The 18,424-nt window shown below is 38.6% G+C and overlaps 1 protein-coding gene across 1 annotated transcript in view; it reads right to left on the bottom strand.

The window, feature by feature from the left end:
* The window catches only part of LOC114049504 (ectodysplasin-A receptor-associated adapter protein-like), an 84,420-nt gene extending 70,698 nt beyond the window's left edge, over positions 1 to 13,722 (bottom strand). The window contains 2 exon segments of the mRNA XM_027870745.1: positions 13,405 to 13,521; positions 13,524 to 13,722. Of these exon segments, the coding sequence (XP_027726546.1) occupies positions 13,405 to 13,521; positions 13,524 to 13,632 (226 nt within the window). The 5' untranslated portion in view covers positions 13,633 to 13,722.
* Between the last annotated feature and the right edge of the window lie 4,702 nt (positions 13,723 to 18,424).

Here is an 18,424-nt window from a genome sequence, read left to right as displayed (position 1 = left end):
CATTACCTAGCCCCCTCCTACCTTTCCAGTCTTCTTATATGTTACACTTAATAAATGTTTACTGATTGATTGATTTGACTGTGTTTGGGCTTCAAATCTCCCCGTTCTTGACCATTTTCAATGAACACTTGTTTTGTTTTTGTTTCTGTTTTTTAAGTGAGGCATTAGGTTAAGTGATTTGCCCAGAGTCACGCAGCTACTGAGTTTTTTTATGTCTGAGGCCTGATTTGAACTCAGGTCCTCCTGACTCCAGAGCCAGTGCTCTATCCACTGAGCCACCTAGCTGCCCCTCAATGAACACTTATTGTTAAGAACATCCTTCCCTTCCCCAAATCAGTGACAAAATGCTCTCAAAATCAATTCTTTCTCACTCTCCTATCAAAATTCATTGTTGGAAGCTTCATTTGTTTATACTAAAGTAGTATTTCAATATAATTTATTTCCTCTGTAATCCTACATATTTTGTTTTATGCATTTAAAAACATCATGCTAAGAAGAGAGTGCATAGCCTTCATCAGACTGCCAAAAGGGATCCTTAACACAAAAAAATTTAAGAGTTCATGCTCTAAAATATAATTGACTGATGATAAACTACTATCTCTTTCAGAGTTATGTTATTTTAATAGAAAATCAGACTTAACGTTAAAAGAATATAGTTTTAAGAGTAGAGATTCAGGAATTCCTTAAGTTTTAGGAGGAGTTTTGGGAACAGTGAAAGATAAGTACCTTCTCAGTGCATGAAATTATATGGATCAAGCAATTTTCTCTTTTCCCTAAGCATGAAACCAATCCTGCATTCCAAGAGAAAATGAGTATTGGCTGCAGAAGTGTGGGAGGTGAGAAGAACTACAATAGAAGAGCAATGGGAAAGAGAGAAGAGTGAATTTGGGAAGGAAAAAGGAAAACATATAAACAACAGTAGTTAGCATTTTACCTAGGCAGATATTCTAAGAGAATAACAAGTGGGCAGGTCATAGGGAAGACTATAATTCTTTACCTTAAAGAATACTAAATCTCAGCATTAGGACATAAAAATTTTTTTGGCCTCATGATGAAGTTCTTTGGGGCTGGATAATTAACTAAAGGGAATAGAGGCTTTAAGAGATTGACGTACAGGTTGTAACTTTAGTCTTTTGAGATCACTGGCCATTGATGTAGGGGTACTTGAACGGAAGGGCATCCCCAGAAAAATACACTCCTGCTTTCTTATATTTAACTCTATGGCTCATGAAACTGGCTCTCAGTTATCTGAGATCAGGTTTCAGCTCCATTGCCCATATTTCTAAGGGATGTGTGTCTGCTGTTAGTATGGCATGGTATGAAGACCACTGGCTTCTAAGTCAAGGAGAGCTGAAGTCAAGTCCCAACTTGCATGACCTTGAAAAGGTCACTTCTCTGGGTTTCAGTTTGTTTCTCCATAATATGAATCATTTGGACTAAATAATCTCTAAGGTCCTTTTCATCTGGAGTCATATTCAGTCAAAGATGAGGAAAAGCTCTTCCATTTGATGGTTGCTATGACACATTTCTGTCATTCTGTTGCTATGGACCATTTCTGGTCCATAAATAACTATTTGACTTTTTAAAAATATGTCGGCATATCATGAGACACCAATATGTAGTGGAATTAGAGAAATATTAACTAATTTCCACTGCTAGGAATTGAGAGAGATGTAAAGTTTACATAATACACAGCTCCTACCCTCATGAAGCTAATGAGACATATATCTAACAATAATCTTTAAAATTACATAATACCTGCATTTGACAGATACAAAACAAAAACAAAGCTTGAGAGAAGGTAGAGGAACAGGATTTTTTTATTGGCATAAAAGTTAAAAACAAAACAAAACAAAATATTTCCCAATTTCCCAAGGAACAAACACCCTGAAAATTTGAATGGACCAAACAGAAGCCAATGACTCCACGAGGCAACAAGAAATATTAAAACAAAATCAAAAGGCTGAAAAAATAGGAGAAAATATAATTCAAAGCAAAAACAACTGACCTATAAAACAGATTGAGAAGAAAAGTTTAAGAATCACTGGATTATCTGAACACCACGACCAAAAGTAAGAGCCTAGACATCCTATTTCAAGAAAATGATAAAAGGCCCAAATTTCTTAGAACCAGAGAGGAAAGTGGAAATAGAAAGAATCCACCACTGACTTCATGAAAAAACTCCAGGAACATCATAACCAAAATCTAGAGCTTCCCTGTCAAAGGAAAAATAGTGCAAGCAGCCCAAAAGAAAGAACTGAGAAAGTACTGAGCAACCACAGTAAGGCTCACACTCAATTTAGCAACCATCACTATAAAGCATCAGAGAATTTGGAATATAATATCCAGAAGGCAGAAGACATAGGTTTAAAGCCAAGAATAACTTATCCAGCAAAAAAAAAAAAAAAAAAAAAACAACAGAGAAAAAAATGGACCTTTAACAAAACAGAGAAATTCCAAGAATTGCAGATGAAAAAACCAGAGCTGCAAAGAAACTTTGAAATTTAAACACAGGAGTGAAAAGGTAAACATGAATGAACAATGATAAAGGACTAAACAAGGACAAGCTTACATTCAGATATGGGGAGATGATACATGTGTCCCCTCTGAACCCTTATCATCATTAGGGTTCATAATGAGAGTTCAATTAGATGAGACCTGGGAATGGTTCTGTTATGTCTTGGTGATCTTTAGAAAAGAATGGAAAAACAGAAAAAGAGGAATACACCAGTGTTGAGGTGAAGATGGGGAGAAAGGAAAGGGAGGTTAGAGAAAATTATCTCATATGATCAGGACGCACAAGAAGAAAAATTATCTCATATAATCAGCACAAAATACAAACAAGGACAGGGCGGAATGGAATGGCTGACATTGGAATTGAGCAAAAGAAGGAAGAACACACACAAATGTGAGCGCACACACACACTCACATATGCATGCCTACACGCCACAGAGTTGGGTACAAAACTTCATTTCACTCAACAGAAAAATGGAAGGGAAAGGTGAAGGGGGAATTAGAGGAAGGATAGACTAAGGGAGAGATTAGTGCTAAGCAAAACAATCTCAAAGGATGTAAAAAATATTTAACACTCTTTTTGAGATGGCAAAGAATGGGAACCTGAGGGAATACCCATAAATTGGGGAATGGATGAACAAATTACAGTATATAAATGTGATGGAGTATTACTGGGCAGAACTCTTACCAGAGTAATGACCAACTAGGATTCCAGAGGGCTAATGCTGAAACATATTACTCACCTCCTGACAGAGGGGTGAAAGGACTCAGAATACAGAAGGAGACAAAGTTTTTTAGGCATGGCCAGTGTAGAAATTTGTTTTGATTAACTATACATGTTTGTAATGAGTTTGTTTTTCTTGTGTTCTCAATTGTTGGGGGAGGGAGGAGTTGAAGTGGGAGGGTGAGAAGGCAGGTCTTGGCTGACTAAAATAAATACAATATTTAAAAAAATAAAATAAAATTGGAAGGTGGCAGTATTAGACTAGATGAACACTAGGATCCCTTAAAAAAAAAAGATAATTTAGAGTCTAACTTGTTTAAACACCTGCACCCAACAGTCATGAATGTGCTAATGTCAATTTGGAAGGAAGTGTCTAATGGTGTGCTCCCTCCACCTCTGGCCCTGTGCTGTTTAACAAATGACTTGGATGAAAGTATGAAAGGCATATTTAGTAAAAAGTGGCATATTTATGGTGTTTTAAAGTTTGCAAAGCACTTTACATACATCATTTGAGCTTTATAGCAACTCTGTGATTTAGGTTCTACAGGTATTAAATTTTTTTTACAGATGAGAAAACTAAGGATCAGAGAGATTAAGTAACTTCCCTATGGTCACACAGCTGGTAAGCGCTTAAAGGATGCATTCAAATTCAGGTCTTCTTTCCTAAATCCATCCTTCTGTGTCTAAGATGCATTGTCTTTCCTATTCTTCTCACATTTGCAGATGTGATGAGAGACAGTGTGGCAAAGGGAATAAAGAACTGGTCTCAAAGTCAGGAAGACCTGATGTAAGCCCTGCCTCTCCCATATATCAGTGATGTGACACTAGACAAGGTATTTAATTTAACCTCTTATTCTTCTACGCAACTTTTTTTTTGAGGCAATCAGGGTTAAATGACTTACCCCAGGGTCACACAGTTAGTAAGTATCTGAGGCTGGATTTGAACTCAGGTCCTCCTGACTCCAGGGCCAGTGTTCTATCCACTGCGCCACCTAGCTGCCCCAACAGGCAACTCTTTTAAGACTAAAAATTACAGAGAAATTGACAACCGCTTTGATGGAGGGAGTTTCCTCATCCAGAAGTTCCCTAAACAATGAAATCACACATCTAGTCCTTATCTCCATGACGCTGAGAAGTATAGCAAATCTATTGGATGACTGGTCTGGTTCCAGAAAGATCTCATCCAACTGGAGTCAAACCTAATAAGATACAATTTAGTGGGAATAAATGCAAAGGCCTATTCTTGGGTTCAAAAACTCCTAAGTACAAGGGCAACTAGGTGGCGCAGTGGATAAAACACCAGCCCTGGAGTCAGGAGGGCCTGAGTCCAAATCCGGCCTTAGACACATAACACTTACTAGCTATGTGTCCTTGGGCAAGTCACTTAACCCCATTGCCTAGCCAAAAAAACAAAACAAAACAAAAAAAAACCTCATAAGTACAATATGGGGAAAGTGGGGCCAGGCAATAAATGATACTAACAGTTTTAATAGACTATAAATTCAATATAAGTCAACAGTTTCACATAACAGCCAAAAAAGCTAAAGTGAATTTAGGCTTTGAAATTCAAAGGCATAATGTCCACAATGAAGGGATAGTCCTATTGTATTCTTTCCTGGTCGAAATGCATCTTGAAGGATTATGTTCAGTTCTGTGCTCCATATTTCAAGTAGGATATTGACACACTGTAGTGTTCCAGACCATAATAGTGAGGGGACAAGAGACCATGCCACCCAATGACTTGTTGAAGGAACTGGAGTTTTCCCTGATCAGAGAAAATTGGCTTAGGAGAATCATCATAGTTTCATTCTAGCATTTGAAGGGTATGTGGAAGAGAAATTGGGCTTCAGTGGACAGTTAGGATGAATGGGTAGAAGTTGCAGAGAATCTGATTTTGGCTTGATGTAAGGCAAAACTTCCTAAGAAATAAAGGCCCAAAAGAAGAATGAGTTGCCTCAAAAGGTAATCACTGGTGACCTTCAAGCAGAGACTGGATATTCATTCGTTGGATGATGTTGCATAAGAGATTCTCAGTCAGATATTGTTTAGACTGCATGACTTCTGGAATCCCAACGAACCTTGAAATTCTGAGATCTGAATGGTGGTACCGCTGAGAGAAACAGCAAAGTCAGAACCACATTTAGGGGAAAGATAATATGTTTTGGATATGTTGGATTTAAGTTAGATTATCTGGGTGGGCTTATCCTCTAGGCAGTTGGAGATGCAAGCCTGGAGTTTAGGGCTGAAGATACACATTTGGCAGTAATTTATAGAGGTAGTAACTGAAGATATGGGAGTACATGAGAATGTCAAAGGGGATGGGAGAGACAGACAGACAGATAGAGAAGAAAGCTAAGGACAGGTTTTGGGGATTACCAAGTTTGAGGGGGCAACATTAGGTTATCTCTGAAGCCAAGAGAAGAGAAAATATTCAGTAGAAAAAGGCACTCAATTGTGTCAAACATTACAGAGAGATTAAAGAGGATGAAGATGGAAACGGGCCACTGGATGTGGTGATTTAGAAAGTCAGTGGTGGCATTTGAGAGAGCAGTTTCAGTAGAAGGGTAGAGGCAGAAGCCAGATTACAGGGCACGAAGGGGAGTCAGTGATGAGGAAATGGAAGCATTAGAGTAGGAGTTTTTCAAGTGGAGTCATTCGTTCCATATCAAACATTCTGATGCCTTTCTCCATATGAAGCTAGAAAAACCTGAGAGGAGACAGTAGATACATCAAGTCACTATATAAATGTGTGATTCTCACAGCAAATGATAGACTGCAAATTGCTCAAAGTAAGTTCAAAGAAGTACTCTTAGCTCACTTCTTTCTGAGCAAATGCAGATAAGCAGGAGAATGTACCAGATGATTTCAATCTTCACTGTGCCATAAGCCAAAATCACGGCTCTTTGTGCTTTCTAGTGAAGAATTAAAGGTGATTCTTTGAACATGTGATTGTAGAATCTATTTTCTGGACACCATGAATTTTCTTTTGATCTACAGCTGTTTCATTATTGGTTTTAAAGAACTCCTGAAGTCTTGAACTACATCCATGACCACAAAAGTCTCCAAACCAAGGACAGATGGATATGGCCACCGACCCAATCTTTCTTTCAGCTCACTCTTAAGTGCAAGTGTGTTGCAGTCTCTTGAAATAGCCCTGCACCGTCATTCTCAGAACTAGATGCAGGGATAAAAGAAAGAAAGGCATTGCGATAAAGAAATAGGACTCTAACTTTGATTTCTCCGGCACCTACCCAGCCAGTATTTCACAGATTTAAAGGTGTCAGTCAGTAGTATGCTGAATACTCAAGAGGATCAAACTGAGGGGAGAGGAGGAGAAGAAAGAGGGAGGAGACACAAAACAAAGAGACATGAAAGGAAGACCTAGACAAAGGGAACACATTCAAGTGAGGAAAAGAAAACAGAGGCAGAATATGATGAAAAAAAGGTGAAATAAGCATTGTAACAAGGCATAAAATTAACAGTGCTTTCTCTGTCCAGAAGATCCACAATAAGGGTCTGACTGGCTAGGGAAAGGGGCTGGAAAGGAGGGAAGCTTCTGGGAGGGATAAATTTTTTTTCTGCTCTAATGGTTGGTGAAAATAGTGAGTAGTGGAGGCGGAGCCAAGATGGTGGAGAGAGGCCAGGAAGTTGCCTGAGCTCTCCCTGGTTTCCCTCAGAAACAATGTTAAATTAAGCCTCTAAACAGGTTCTAGAGAGACAGAATTCACAAAAAGATGGAGTAAAACAATTTTCCAGCTTAAGATAACTTAGAAGGACTTCAGGAAAGGTCTGTCTCACTTGAGTAAAAGGTGAGCACAGTCCAGTTCTGGCAGTGTCCAGGCAAGCCGGTGGGAGGTTCTTAACCATCACACAGATAGCAACTGAGGCCCCTCAATTCTGGCTCAGCAGGCCAAGTGTGAGGCCTCCAGCCCCAGTGCGGAAGGCAAATTGCCAGCCCCAGAACCCTGGCACAACAGGTGAGACTAGGTAAGGCCACCCCAGCACAGTGGGCAAGCCACCAGCCCCTGAGGCCCCAGCATGGAAAGCCAGGGACCTGACCCTTGGCCCCCAGCACAAGAAGCTTAGGATAGTGCCCCTTGTACCCCAGAAGCAGAGCTCAACTTTTTAAAATGAGCAAAACAAAAAAGAGTCCTAACCATTAAAAGCTATTATGGAAACACTCAGAAGAGGACAATAATGTCAAAATGCCTACATGTGAAGCCTCAAAGGGGAATATGAATTGGTCTCAAGCCCAAAAAGTCCTCTTGGAAGAGCTCAAAAAGGATTTAAAAATCAAATAAGAGAAGTAGAAGAAAAATTGGGAAAAGAAATGAGAGTTATACAAGAGAATTATGAAAAAAGAATCAACACCTTGGAAAAGGAAGCACAAAAAGTGAAACAACTCCTTTAAAAGTAGAATTGGCCAAATCGAAAAGGAGGTAAAAAAGCTAACTGAAAAAAATAATTCCTTAAAAATTAGAATTAGGCAAGTGAAAACTAATGACTCTATGAAACATGAAGAATCAGTCAAACAAAATCAAAAGAATGAAAAAATAGAAGAAAATATAAAATACCTCACTGGAAAAACAACTGACCTGGAAAATAGATCCAGGAGAGATAATAAAAGAATTATTAAACTACCTGAAAGCCATGATGCAAAAGAGAGCCTGAACAACATCTTTCAAGAAATTATGAAAAAAAAGCTGCCCCGATATTCTAGAACCAGAGGGTAAAAGAGTCCTTGAAAGAATCCACTGATCACCTTCTGAAAGAGAGCTCAAAAATGAAAACTCCAAGGAATATGGCAGCCAAATTCCAGAATTATCAGGTCAAGGAGAAAATACTGCAAGCAGCCAGCAAGAAACAATTCAATTCACAGTCAGGATTACATTCTGACTTCTACATTAAAGGACTAGAGGGCTTGGAATATGATATTCTAGAAGGCAAAGGTGTTTAGATTACAATCAAAAATCAGCTACCCAGCAAAACTGAGCATAATTTTTCAGGGGAAAAGATGGGCATTCAATGAAATAGGGGCCTTTCAGTCATTCCTGATGAAAAGACCAGAGTTAAACAGAAAATTTAATCTTCAAATACAAGACTCAAGAGAAGCATAAAAAGGTAAACAGCAAAACAAAAAGAAATGTTATTCAATAAGGTTAAACTGTTTACATCCCCACACGGGAAGATGATACTTGTATCTCAAAAGAAAAAAGAAATTGAGGGAATAAAAATAGGCAATGAGGAAATAGAAATATAACTCTGCAGATGATGATATACTTAGAGAATCCCAGAGAGTCAACTAAAAAACTACTTAAACAATTAACAACTTTAGCAAAGCTGCAAGATATAAAATAAACCCACATAAATCATTAGTATATTACCAACAAAGCCCAGCAGCAAGAGATAGAAAGAGAAATTCCACTTAAAATAACTGTAAACAATATAAAATATTTCAGAGTCTACCTGCCAAGACAAACCCAGGAACACAATCACCAAACACTTTTCACACAAATAAAGTGAGATCTAAACAACTGGAAAAATATCAATTGCTCATGGATAGGCAGAGCTAATATAATAAAAATGACAATTCTACCTAAATTAAGTTACTTATTCAGTGTCATAACCATCGAACTAACAAAAATTATTTTATAGAGCTAGATAAAATAATAAGAAAATTCATCTGGAAGAACAAAATGTCAAGAATATCAAGGGAATTCATAAAAAAAATGCAAAGGAAGGTAGCCTAGCCATACGAGATCTAAAACTATATTATAAAGAGATAATGATCAAAACTATTTGGTACTGGCTAAGAAATAGAATGGTGGAAATGGTTTAGTATACAAGACACAGTAGTAAACAACTATAGTAATCTACTGTTTGATAAACCCCAAAACTCCAGCTTCAGGGATAAGAATTCACCATTTGACGAAAACTGCTGGGAAAACTGGAAAACAGTATGGCAGAAACTAGGCATAGACAGACCAATATCTCATACCTTTTACCAAGAGAAGGATGAAATGGGTACATGATTTAGGCAAAAAGGGTGATGCCATAAGCAAATTAGAAGAGCAAGGAATAGTTTACTTGTCAGATCTATGGAGAAGGGAAGAATTTATGACCAAACAAGAGATAGAGAACATTATAAAATGCAAAATGGATAATTTTTATTATATTAAATTTAAAAGGTTTTGCACAAACAAAACTAATGCAACCAAGATGAGAAAGAAAACAGAAGGCTGGGAAATAATTTTTTATAGCCAGTGTTTCTGATAAAGACCTCATTTCTAAAATATATAGAGAACTGAATCAAATTTATAAGAATACAAGTCATTTCCCAACTAATAAATGGTCAAAGAATATGAACAGGCACTTTTCAAATGAAGAAATAAAAGCTACCTATGTCATATGAAAAAATGCTCTAAATCACTATTGATTAGGGAAATGCAAATTAAAACTCTAAGGTATCACCTCACACCTATCATATTGACTAATATGACAGAAAAGAAAAATGATAAATGTTGGAGAAGAGCTGGGAAAATTGGAACACTAAATGCATTGCTGATGGAGCTGTGAACTAATCCAACCATTCTGGAGAATAATTTGAAACTATGCTCAAAGGGCTATAAAACTGTGCATACCTTTTGATCCAGCAATACCACTACTAAGTCTGTATCCCAAAGAGATCATAAAAAAGGGAAAAGAACCCATGTGCAAAAATATTTATAGCAGTTCTTTTTGTGGTGGCAAAGAAATGGAAATTGAGGGATGCCCATCAATTGGGGAATGGCTGAACAAAGTGTGGTATATGAATGTAATGGATACTATTGTGCTATAAGAAATGATGAGCAGGCAGACTTCAGAGAAACCTGGAAAGACTTGTTTGGACTGATGCTGAGTGAAGTAAGCAGAACCAGGAGTACATTGTACACAGTCACAGCAACATTGTTCGATGATCAACTATGACAGGCTTAGCTCTTCTCGGCAATACAATGATCCAAGACAATTCCAAAAGACTCATTATGGAAAATACTATCCACATCCAAAGGAAAGAACTATGGAGAACTATGCAGATTGAAGCATACTATTTTCACTTTTTTTTTGTGGTTTTTTTTGCATTTTTTTTCTCATGGTTTTTCCCTTTTGTTCTGATTCTTCTTTCACAATATGACTAATGTGAAAATATGTTTAACATGATTGTACATGTATAACCTATATCAGATTGCTTTGCTGTCTTGGGGAGGGAGGAAGGAAGAGAAAGAGGAAGAAAAATTTGGAATTCAAAACCTTATAAAAGTGAATGTTAAAAACTATCTTTACATGTAATTGGAAAAAATGAAATACTATCAAGTGAAAAAAAAAACCCAAACTGTTGAGATAAAGGCTGCTGGCTTTGCCCTTATGTAGCATGCCCTGGTATGATAGACAAAAATAACTAACTGGATGGTGAATACAACAGTACAGGAAACTTTTCCTCATGTTGATGCCAGGTTTGGAGTGGTAGGTACAATAGGTACAGCCAACACTAAAACTGTCAATTTTCTGGGAAAAGATATAGGAAAACTAAAATTTAAATCTTAAATTTTAACACTGAAATGACACAAAGAATATAATTTCTCATAGGAATGAAAATGGATCAGTGAATGTTATCACCATTATATAAATCACAGACCCTTTCTTCACCTTTAGTTTTCAACTGCTAGAGAAAATCAAAATTACATATTCTCCCCCTCCAGAAGAAAAATTCTGATTTAGTCAGTGTTATACTGCATATTACTAACAGAGTTAGTAAGATAGATATAAAAACAAATTAGTTTTCTAATGGTTATATGTGTCCTGAAATTTTTTATTTTGGAAAACCCAAAATTGTCATGGGTTTTCTTAATAGGAAAAAGTTGTATGTTTTTTATTCTACTGCTCATGTATATGTGTATATGTAGATATGTGTCTATATCTGTCATAAAATACATAGACACATATATTTACTTTAAGGGGTGAATCCAGTTAAAATACTGATCCTGTTGAACAAAACAAAAGAGTATGTTTGTTCTGTCAGCTTGGTAGAGCTAGTGTTTAACTTTTCTATCTTTATTCTTCAGATTCAAGTTATAATACCACATTATATGATACTAAAGTAGTATACTGTGATTTCATTGTATAAATGGGGGAATCCTGAAAATCACAAAAGTTTTAATGAAATATCAGAAAAAGTCATCACCATTAACATTTTTTTAGGTAATCAGGATTACGTAATTTGCTCAGGAACACAAAGCTAGTAAGTGCCTGAGGCCAAATTTGAACTCAAGTCTTCCAGATTTCTGGGCCCCTGCACCATCTAGCTGCCCCACCACTAACATTCACACTTTTTGGGGTACCAGGCATAGAAGCTAGATCCATTATCAAGACTAGCCTTAGAATTCACCAGAGGCCAAAAGGATGGAGGCTGGTTGCCAAGAGTTGAATGCTTATATTTCTCTGATGGTAATCCTAATATCAAGCACAAAAAGAGGTGGAAAAAGTATAGAGATAAGAAGGAAGAATTTAGTAAGTAAATATGTTCTCCTAAAGTATCAGTATGAGCAGTAATAGCCTAACAGCAGGTCAGGGAATAATTTGCCAGGCAAAAATCACCCAGCAGGACATGGCACTTGTGCCAGAAGAATACTAAATTCTACATTTGGATATTCAAAAGATCAGGTCTCCACTCCAGGAGTTTCCATAATGCTTTATCTCCATTTCCTGACTCTTTCCAAAGGAAAGAGGTGAATTGGAGGTGGGCATGTCCTTCTTACAGAGATATCTAGGCAAGTTTATCCATTTTCTTCCATTTATCACTTTCCACTTCTTAATAATCAGACATTTTTTGACAGTGGCTGGCAAATGGAAGGCCCTTAAATACTTGTTGACTTGTTTGCTACTCTAGGAAACTCCTCAAGGAACAGCACATTAACAAAAATAAGTCAGTACTCTGATTTAAACTTTTGGTCAACTATCATCTCCATTTCTTAATGTCTTTTACCTTTTTCTTTGTATCCCTAGCATTTAACACAGTCCCTGCTATATAGTAGGTACTTAATAAATGTTTATTGATTTATTGATTGCCTCAAGGTAGCTGTAGTAAGATCTCTTTTATGTCAAAGTTCAAGTAACTAAATATGAAGCATACTTATTTCAAGTAATTACTTTTGGCCCTCCCTAGAGGGGCCAACCCCAGAAACTTCCAGAGAAAAAGTATCGATATAGTCTGGACTCTATATAGGGCTAGAGTACAAGACCAAGAGCATCCCCGTAGCTATGTAGTTGGGAGAGGTGATGAGTTCAGGGTGAGTTCAATTGAAGGTTTTTACTCGATTTCACTCTCAGAGGCAGTATATAGTAGAAAATATCCTGGTTAAACCCACCATGGATGTGAACTCACGGTGCACTGAATTTATTTTGGTTCTGTGCTTTTCATTGTATGCCCAGCCCTTAGCACAGGGACTCGCATATAGTAAGCGCTTAATAAATGATTGTTGACTGACCAGATCCTGACTTTTAAAACTTTCTAGTAACTACAGTTTGGAATGACACATATCGCTTTCTCCGCCCCCCACCCAACCCCCACTGTGGGACTAAGGTAAGAAGGAGATGGGGGGGGGGGAGAGGACCTACACAGTATGCAAGTAGGGAAGGTGGAAATAAGAGAAGGAATCAAACACTTAAACTGCTTTATGCCAGGGAGATGGGTTGGACGTGTTTCAACCTGGCATCTCCCGGTCCAGAACAAAAGCGATTGGGGCCAAGAAATGAAAAGAGGGCAAGAGGCTCAAGAGGAAAGAAGACGGGGATGGGGAAAGGAGACAAGGAGTGTGTGCGGGAGTGAGGGGTTGGGAGGTGGAGGGGAATTGGCAACTGCACCCCCTAAACCTTGTTTTCCGAGAGTTCCCAAACGACCACGGGGCCCCGTCCTGCACCGCAAGGACAGCTCCAAACGCGGCCCCGGGTGGGGAATGTGGGTGGGGGTGCCACGTTGGGTGCCCATCCCGCGCCTCCCCACGTCCGGGCAGCAGCTGAGACTCGGTCCTCCTCCCTCTCCCCGCCCCTCAGCTAGAGCCAGCGGCCAGCCCTCAGGGCACCGCTACCCGCCCGGCAGGTGAGGGTACGCCCCGCCTCGATGTCAACTTACCTGTAAGCAGAGGGTCCTCCGCAGAAGCCATGGAGGCGGGGTGTGGGGCTCACCAGAACCAGCTCGGGGCAAATGGGGAAGCGTGGGGAAAGGGGGGCGAAAGGAAAGTGGAAGGAGAAGGATGGAAACTCCGGCTTTCCCGGGTCGGTCTGATAAAAACACCCCAACTCCTCCTCCTCCTTGTGTCTCCGCTGGCTTCTTCCTTGTACTCACTTCCTGCTTGGGCATGAAGAGGAGCCCCCTCTGTGCGCGTCTCTAGCTCCCTCCCCCCGGCAGGTTCGGGGCTGGCGAGGGGGCTCCTCGCGGCTCTCCCTGCCTGCTGGCGCTCCGGCCCCGGCCCCGGCCCCGCCGGCCGCTACCCCTGCCTCCCCCTTCGCCCGCCGAAGCCCAGCGCGTCGGCTGCCCGCTCCGCACTCCCCTTCTGCCGCAGCCGCTGCCCGGAGCCGCGAGCACTGATCCCTCGATTGCTTCGGCTCAGCTGCTGCTCAGGACCGGGCTTCTCGATTTGTACCGTGAACCAGATGATTAACCTCAGCCAACGGTAGCCGTAGTCCCACTATATTTAGGCAGACGGCAGTGAACTTTACTGGATGCTACCCTAGCTAGGACCCCAGGGCTACCTGTGTGCAGCAGGCACGGTTTGTGATATATACGGTAGTCTGATATTTAAGCAATTTCCTGCTCTTTATGTAGACGGGGTTCTGATGCATGATAGTACATGCTAATAATTTCTATTTTGATTTTTTTTCTTTTTTGCATTAGTCATTACCTGACCTCCCCCGGGGAAGTACTACAACAAAGAGAATGAAAAGATGATTCTCAGTGCAAAACTCATTAGCAGTACCTAGGCCTTTTACTGAAGTAGCTACTGTGAATTAGTGTGGAGATGTTTAATTCTTATAAGAAAGCTTAGGATTTCATTTGTAATGATGAACAGATATAAAGTTGGGAGCAACTTCAGAGGGATCTAGTTCAGAACCTTCATTTTGCAGATGAAGACACTGTGACTCAGGGAGGTTAAAAGACTTACCCAAAGTCTCACTGGTAGAAAGGGTAGCTGAGACTTTAAAGGGATTCCTTAGTAGCTGGGAAAGCCCTCCCTCCTCACCTCACCTCATGGAATTTTTTAGCTTCCTTCCAAGTTCAGTTCAAATGTCACCTCCTACATGAACCCTATCTTAATCTCCTCAATACAGACCCCAGTTGCTAATAGCTTTCTGATGAAAATCACCTTGTATATATTTTGTATTTAATTTTCTCCAAACATGTTCAATAAAATGTAAGCTTTTGGAGGTCAGGGACTGCTTGATCATTAACTTTTTATCCCCAATACCTAGCAAATAGCATTTAATAAATGTTTGCTGAATTGAATCAACTCAGTGTATTTTGGTCTGGACCTATGATTTTGTTGGTATAGGGAACTCTTGGTGTGAAAATTTCCCATAACTTGCATTTTCAGAGTTGCCAGAGGTAGTAAGAGGTTAAGTAATTTACCCAGGGTCACAAAGCTAATATGCATCAAAGGTCACAGACAAGACTTGAACTCAGGTCTTCCTAAGTCCTAAGTTAAACCATGATGCTGAAAGACATAGATAGATAGAAAGATATACATACAGATAAATAGACATATGCATATTTATGCATAAGTACATACATATGTGCATGTATGTATATAAGCTATACTAGTATATATGTATGTATATATAAAGGATATACTTAAATTAGTTACATTTCCATGTATTCATAAAACCCATTATTAATCACAAAGCTTCCACACACATGTGGTGACATTGAAGTAAATAGAAGTTTGGAGGGATTGTAATATTCCCTGCCATTCATATTTAGAAAGAGGATGAAATTGAATTCTTGCCCTTTACCACAAGAAATTGTTTACAAAGGATGAACACTGCCTAAAAATGGGATTTGTACCATTTTTGCAGCAGTGTATGATATTGTTAATATCACAGACTAAGTACATATTTAACATCAATCACTTGACAAATATTTTTCATACACTTACTATGTGCTTGGCATTGACCTAATCACCTGGTCTGATCTGCTTAAAAATAACCAGCAAATGACTGACATACTAGCTTGGTGCCCAGGGAGTGGCTCTCTCCTTAGCCCAGGCTGCTTTGTAGTCCTGAGTCCCATAGCACTCTTGAAGATGTCTTCTTAAGTCTCAGAAATGTGCCATGGATGAAACAATACATTACTCGAAGAGATGAGGCTTTAAAAATGGAAGAAAATCCTTTGTGTAGGGAAAATAAAACAGCCTAGATGAAATGTCTCTGGGGAAACTGTGGGTGGGAAGGCAAACTTCTTCTCCCTCTGCCCAATGATGGAAAGGGAAATTTTTGAAATAGGTATTTTCTATTGTTGACTGGTTGGAAAGTTTGTATTGTGGTTCTGCTTTTCTCATAAAGTGGCTAATTTTTGAGATAAATCAGCTGAAACTACTTCTAATCAACTCAGGAGATCTTGCCATCAATACAACCTCAGTGGACACCCAGAAACTTCTTTTGGTTGCCTTGACTCACAACTATAAACCTCTAAAAACAAAGATTTTATAACCGGAATCCCAAACTTTGGATTAGGACTCACTTATTGATAACTCTGATGCCTTATTATGTCAAGTAGAAACTAGTAAGGGGGGAGGGAATGTATGACCATTTTTTTTTTTAAATGAAGATTGGATCAAGGATAAACCTTAGTATTTCCAATTCCCTCTGATTCCTGTTAACTTCCTCAGGTCTCAGTACCACCATTTATAAAACAGAATGCTAAAAGGGATAATAATAATTAAACCACCATGTGGGTCACTATGAAAGAGGAAACTAACAGTGGCTTGAGTATTGGAATAATTAAAAAATTCACACAACAGGAAAAGGTTGGGGGGGGGGACAAAAGAGCAAGATAACTATGAAACTGATGTGTTGACTTTATTATATATTTTACAAATAAATAAATAAATAAATATGTAATAGTGCAAAGGTTCTCAACTTGGGGTCCCTGGACTTGTTTTTTTAAAAAGATATTCTGATAACTGTATTTCAATATAATTTATTTCCTTTGTAATCCTCTGTATTCATTTTATATAACATTACTAAAAAACATTATTCTGAGGAGTCCATAGGTTTTACTAGACCACCAAAGAAGTCCATGACATACAAAAGGTTAGGGAGCCTTACACAAATATTCATGGTTTCATATACAATCTTCTTTCTATTTTTTTATATATGGAAAAGTTAGTATTTGTCAAGTTTAGACTAGGTGTTTTTAAAAAAGAATAACAGTGATATAAATCATTGCAAAAATAAAATACTGCATACAGATACACTGTAATTATCTTCACTTTCCCTTGAGAACACTAAAAATGGACAAAATGATCAGTCAATGCAAAAAAAATTTCCTTGAATTTAACCTTTCTGATCCACTGGGGTTCCCTAAGAATTTGGTTTTTTTATACAAACTCAAGTTGATGGCACTCCATTTCTTCTATGTTAAGCATTTTATTTCCATTGATTCTTCCTAGCACAGCCTATGCCTAATTTCATTTGAACCTCCTTTGTGCTGACTGCCTGGCAAGCAGAGACAATTAACAGATGTCTGTCGAATCAATATTGACTTGTTGACTAAAAGAACTTGATTGTTTAGTCAAGCATTTTGATTCTTCTAAATGGAATTTGATTCTTCAAAATTTGTCAATGGAACTCCAGTGAGCTCAGTCTATAAGTTGAGACATACCTCATAGATTCACCAGGGATGTTCATCATCTCTTTGACATTAGATATAGTTTACCTTTGCATTTGAATAGCACCATGGTTCTATGAAACCCTGGGTATACTGTGATGTCTTGACTTGCCCATGAATTGGATCTAAGTGAAGCAGAGTTGCACAAAGTTGTCAGCCTCACTCTCTCTTCCAAAGTCATAGAAGTCCAGTGGCAAGACAAAAGTCAGGACAAACGGTGAAGGCCGTGGATGCAGCAGATGACCTTGTTGTCTTTGATGTCTGACCAAACTCTAAGGGCTCCAGAGCATCAGTTTCAGCTGCCTTTGTGGCTTTTGGAACAAATTGTTCTCATCCACCCATTCCACTGGAAGCAGTCTTCATATGCTTTGGGTAGGCACCCCCTAATTCATGGACAGGTTTGTGCCCTGTTACCCCCCGCCAGGTTTAGCCTATCAATGGTGATGGTTTCACTGGGTTGTAGCTGCTATGCATGCTACTGCTCCTTAGAGCCACAGGTAAGAGTTGAGTGCCTGGAAAATAAGTGCTTAATAAATGTTTATTGACTGGTTGACTAGTGAAACAATCACATGTTAGTTTTATTCTTTTATTAGAATTGAACCAATATTTATCACAGTACTTCTCAACTTAGTGAGAGGGGATAACAAAATCATCAAAGAAGGAATAAAAAGATCACCAAATAACTTTTAAGGAGAAGACTAAAATATAATGGGAAACAGAAGAAATACCTTATTTTTTAAAAAAAATTATTGATATCTTTTGTTTTTATATCACCTTCACTCTCCAATAACTCTCTCCCTGCTTCTACCCTGTTATATTCTTATAATAAAGAATAAACAGAAAAGTTTGGGGGGCGAAGTTCAGCAAAACTACCAACATGTCAACCAAGTCCAACAACCAAGGTCACATGCCTGGAGTTCACTCCCTCTGTCTCTCTCTTCCTTTAAGATGAAGCTCAAGCACCATTTTCTGCATGAAGTCTCTTTTTTCTCCCAGTTGCTTGTGCTTTTGTTCTATTCTATTCTAGATTTAACTACTTTGTATATATATTTTATTTATTCACTCTATGCTATATATTTATACTTTGTTGTCTCTCCCATTATCAGTAAACTTCTTGTTTCATTCTTTGTTCTTATATTCCTTGTTGCCTACTCGCACAGTGCCTAGTACATAGTAGGTTATTAGTAAATACTTGTTTATTGATTGATCCAACAATATATGCAATGTTCCAAATCCATAGTTTCCCACGTCTGGAAAAAAGGGCTTA

The sequence above is a fragment of the Vombatus ursinus genome, unplaced genomic scaffold, assembly GCF_900497805.2.
Source record: "Vombatus ursinus unplaced genomic scaffold, bare-nosed wombat genome assembly UNPS02014798.1, whole genome shotgun sequence".
NCBI classification, from domain to species: Eukaryota; Metazoa; Chordata; class Mammalia; order Diprotodontia; family Vombatidae; genus Vombatus; species Vombatus ursinus.
The sequence above is the reverse complement of the archived record's forward strand: the minus strand, read 5'-3'. Positions and strand labels throughout refer to the sequence as shown.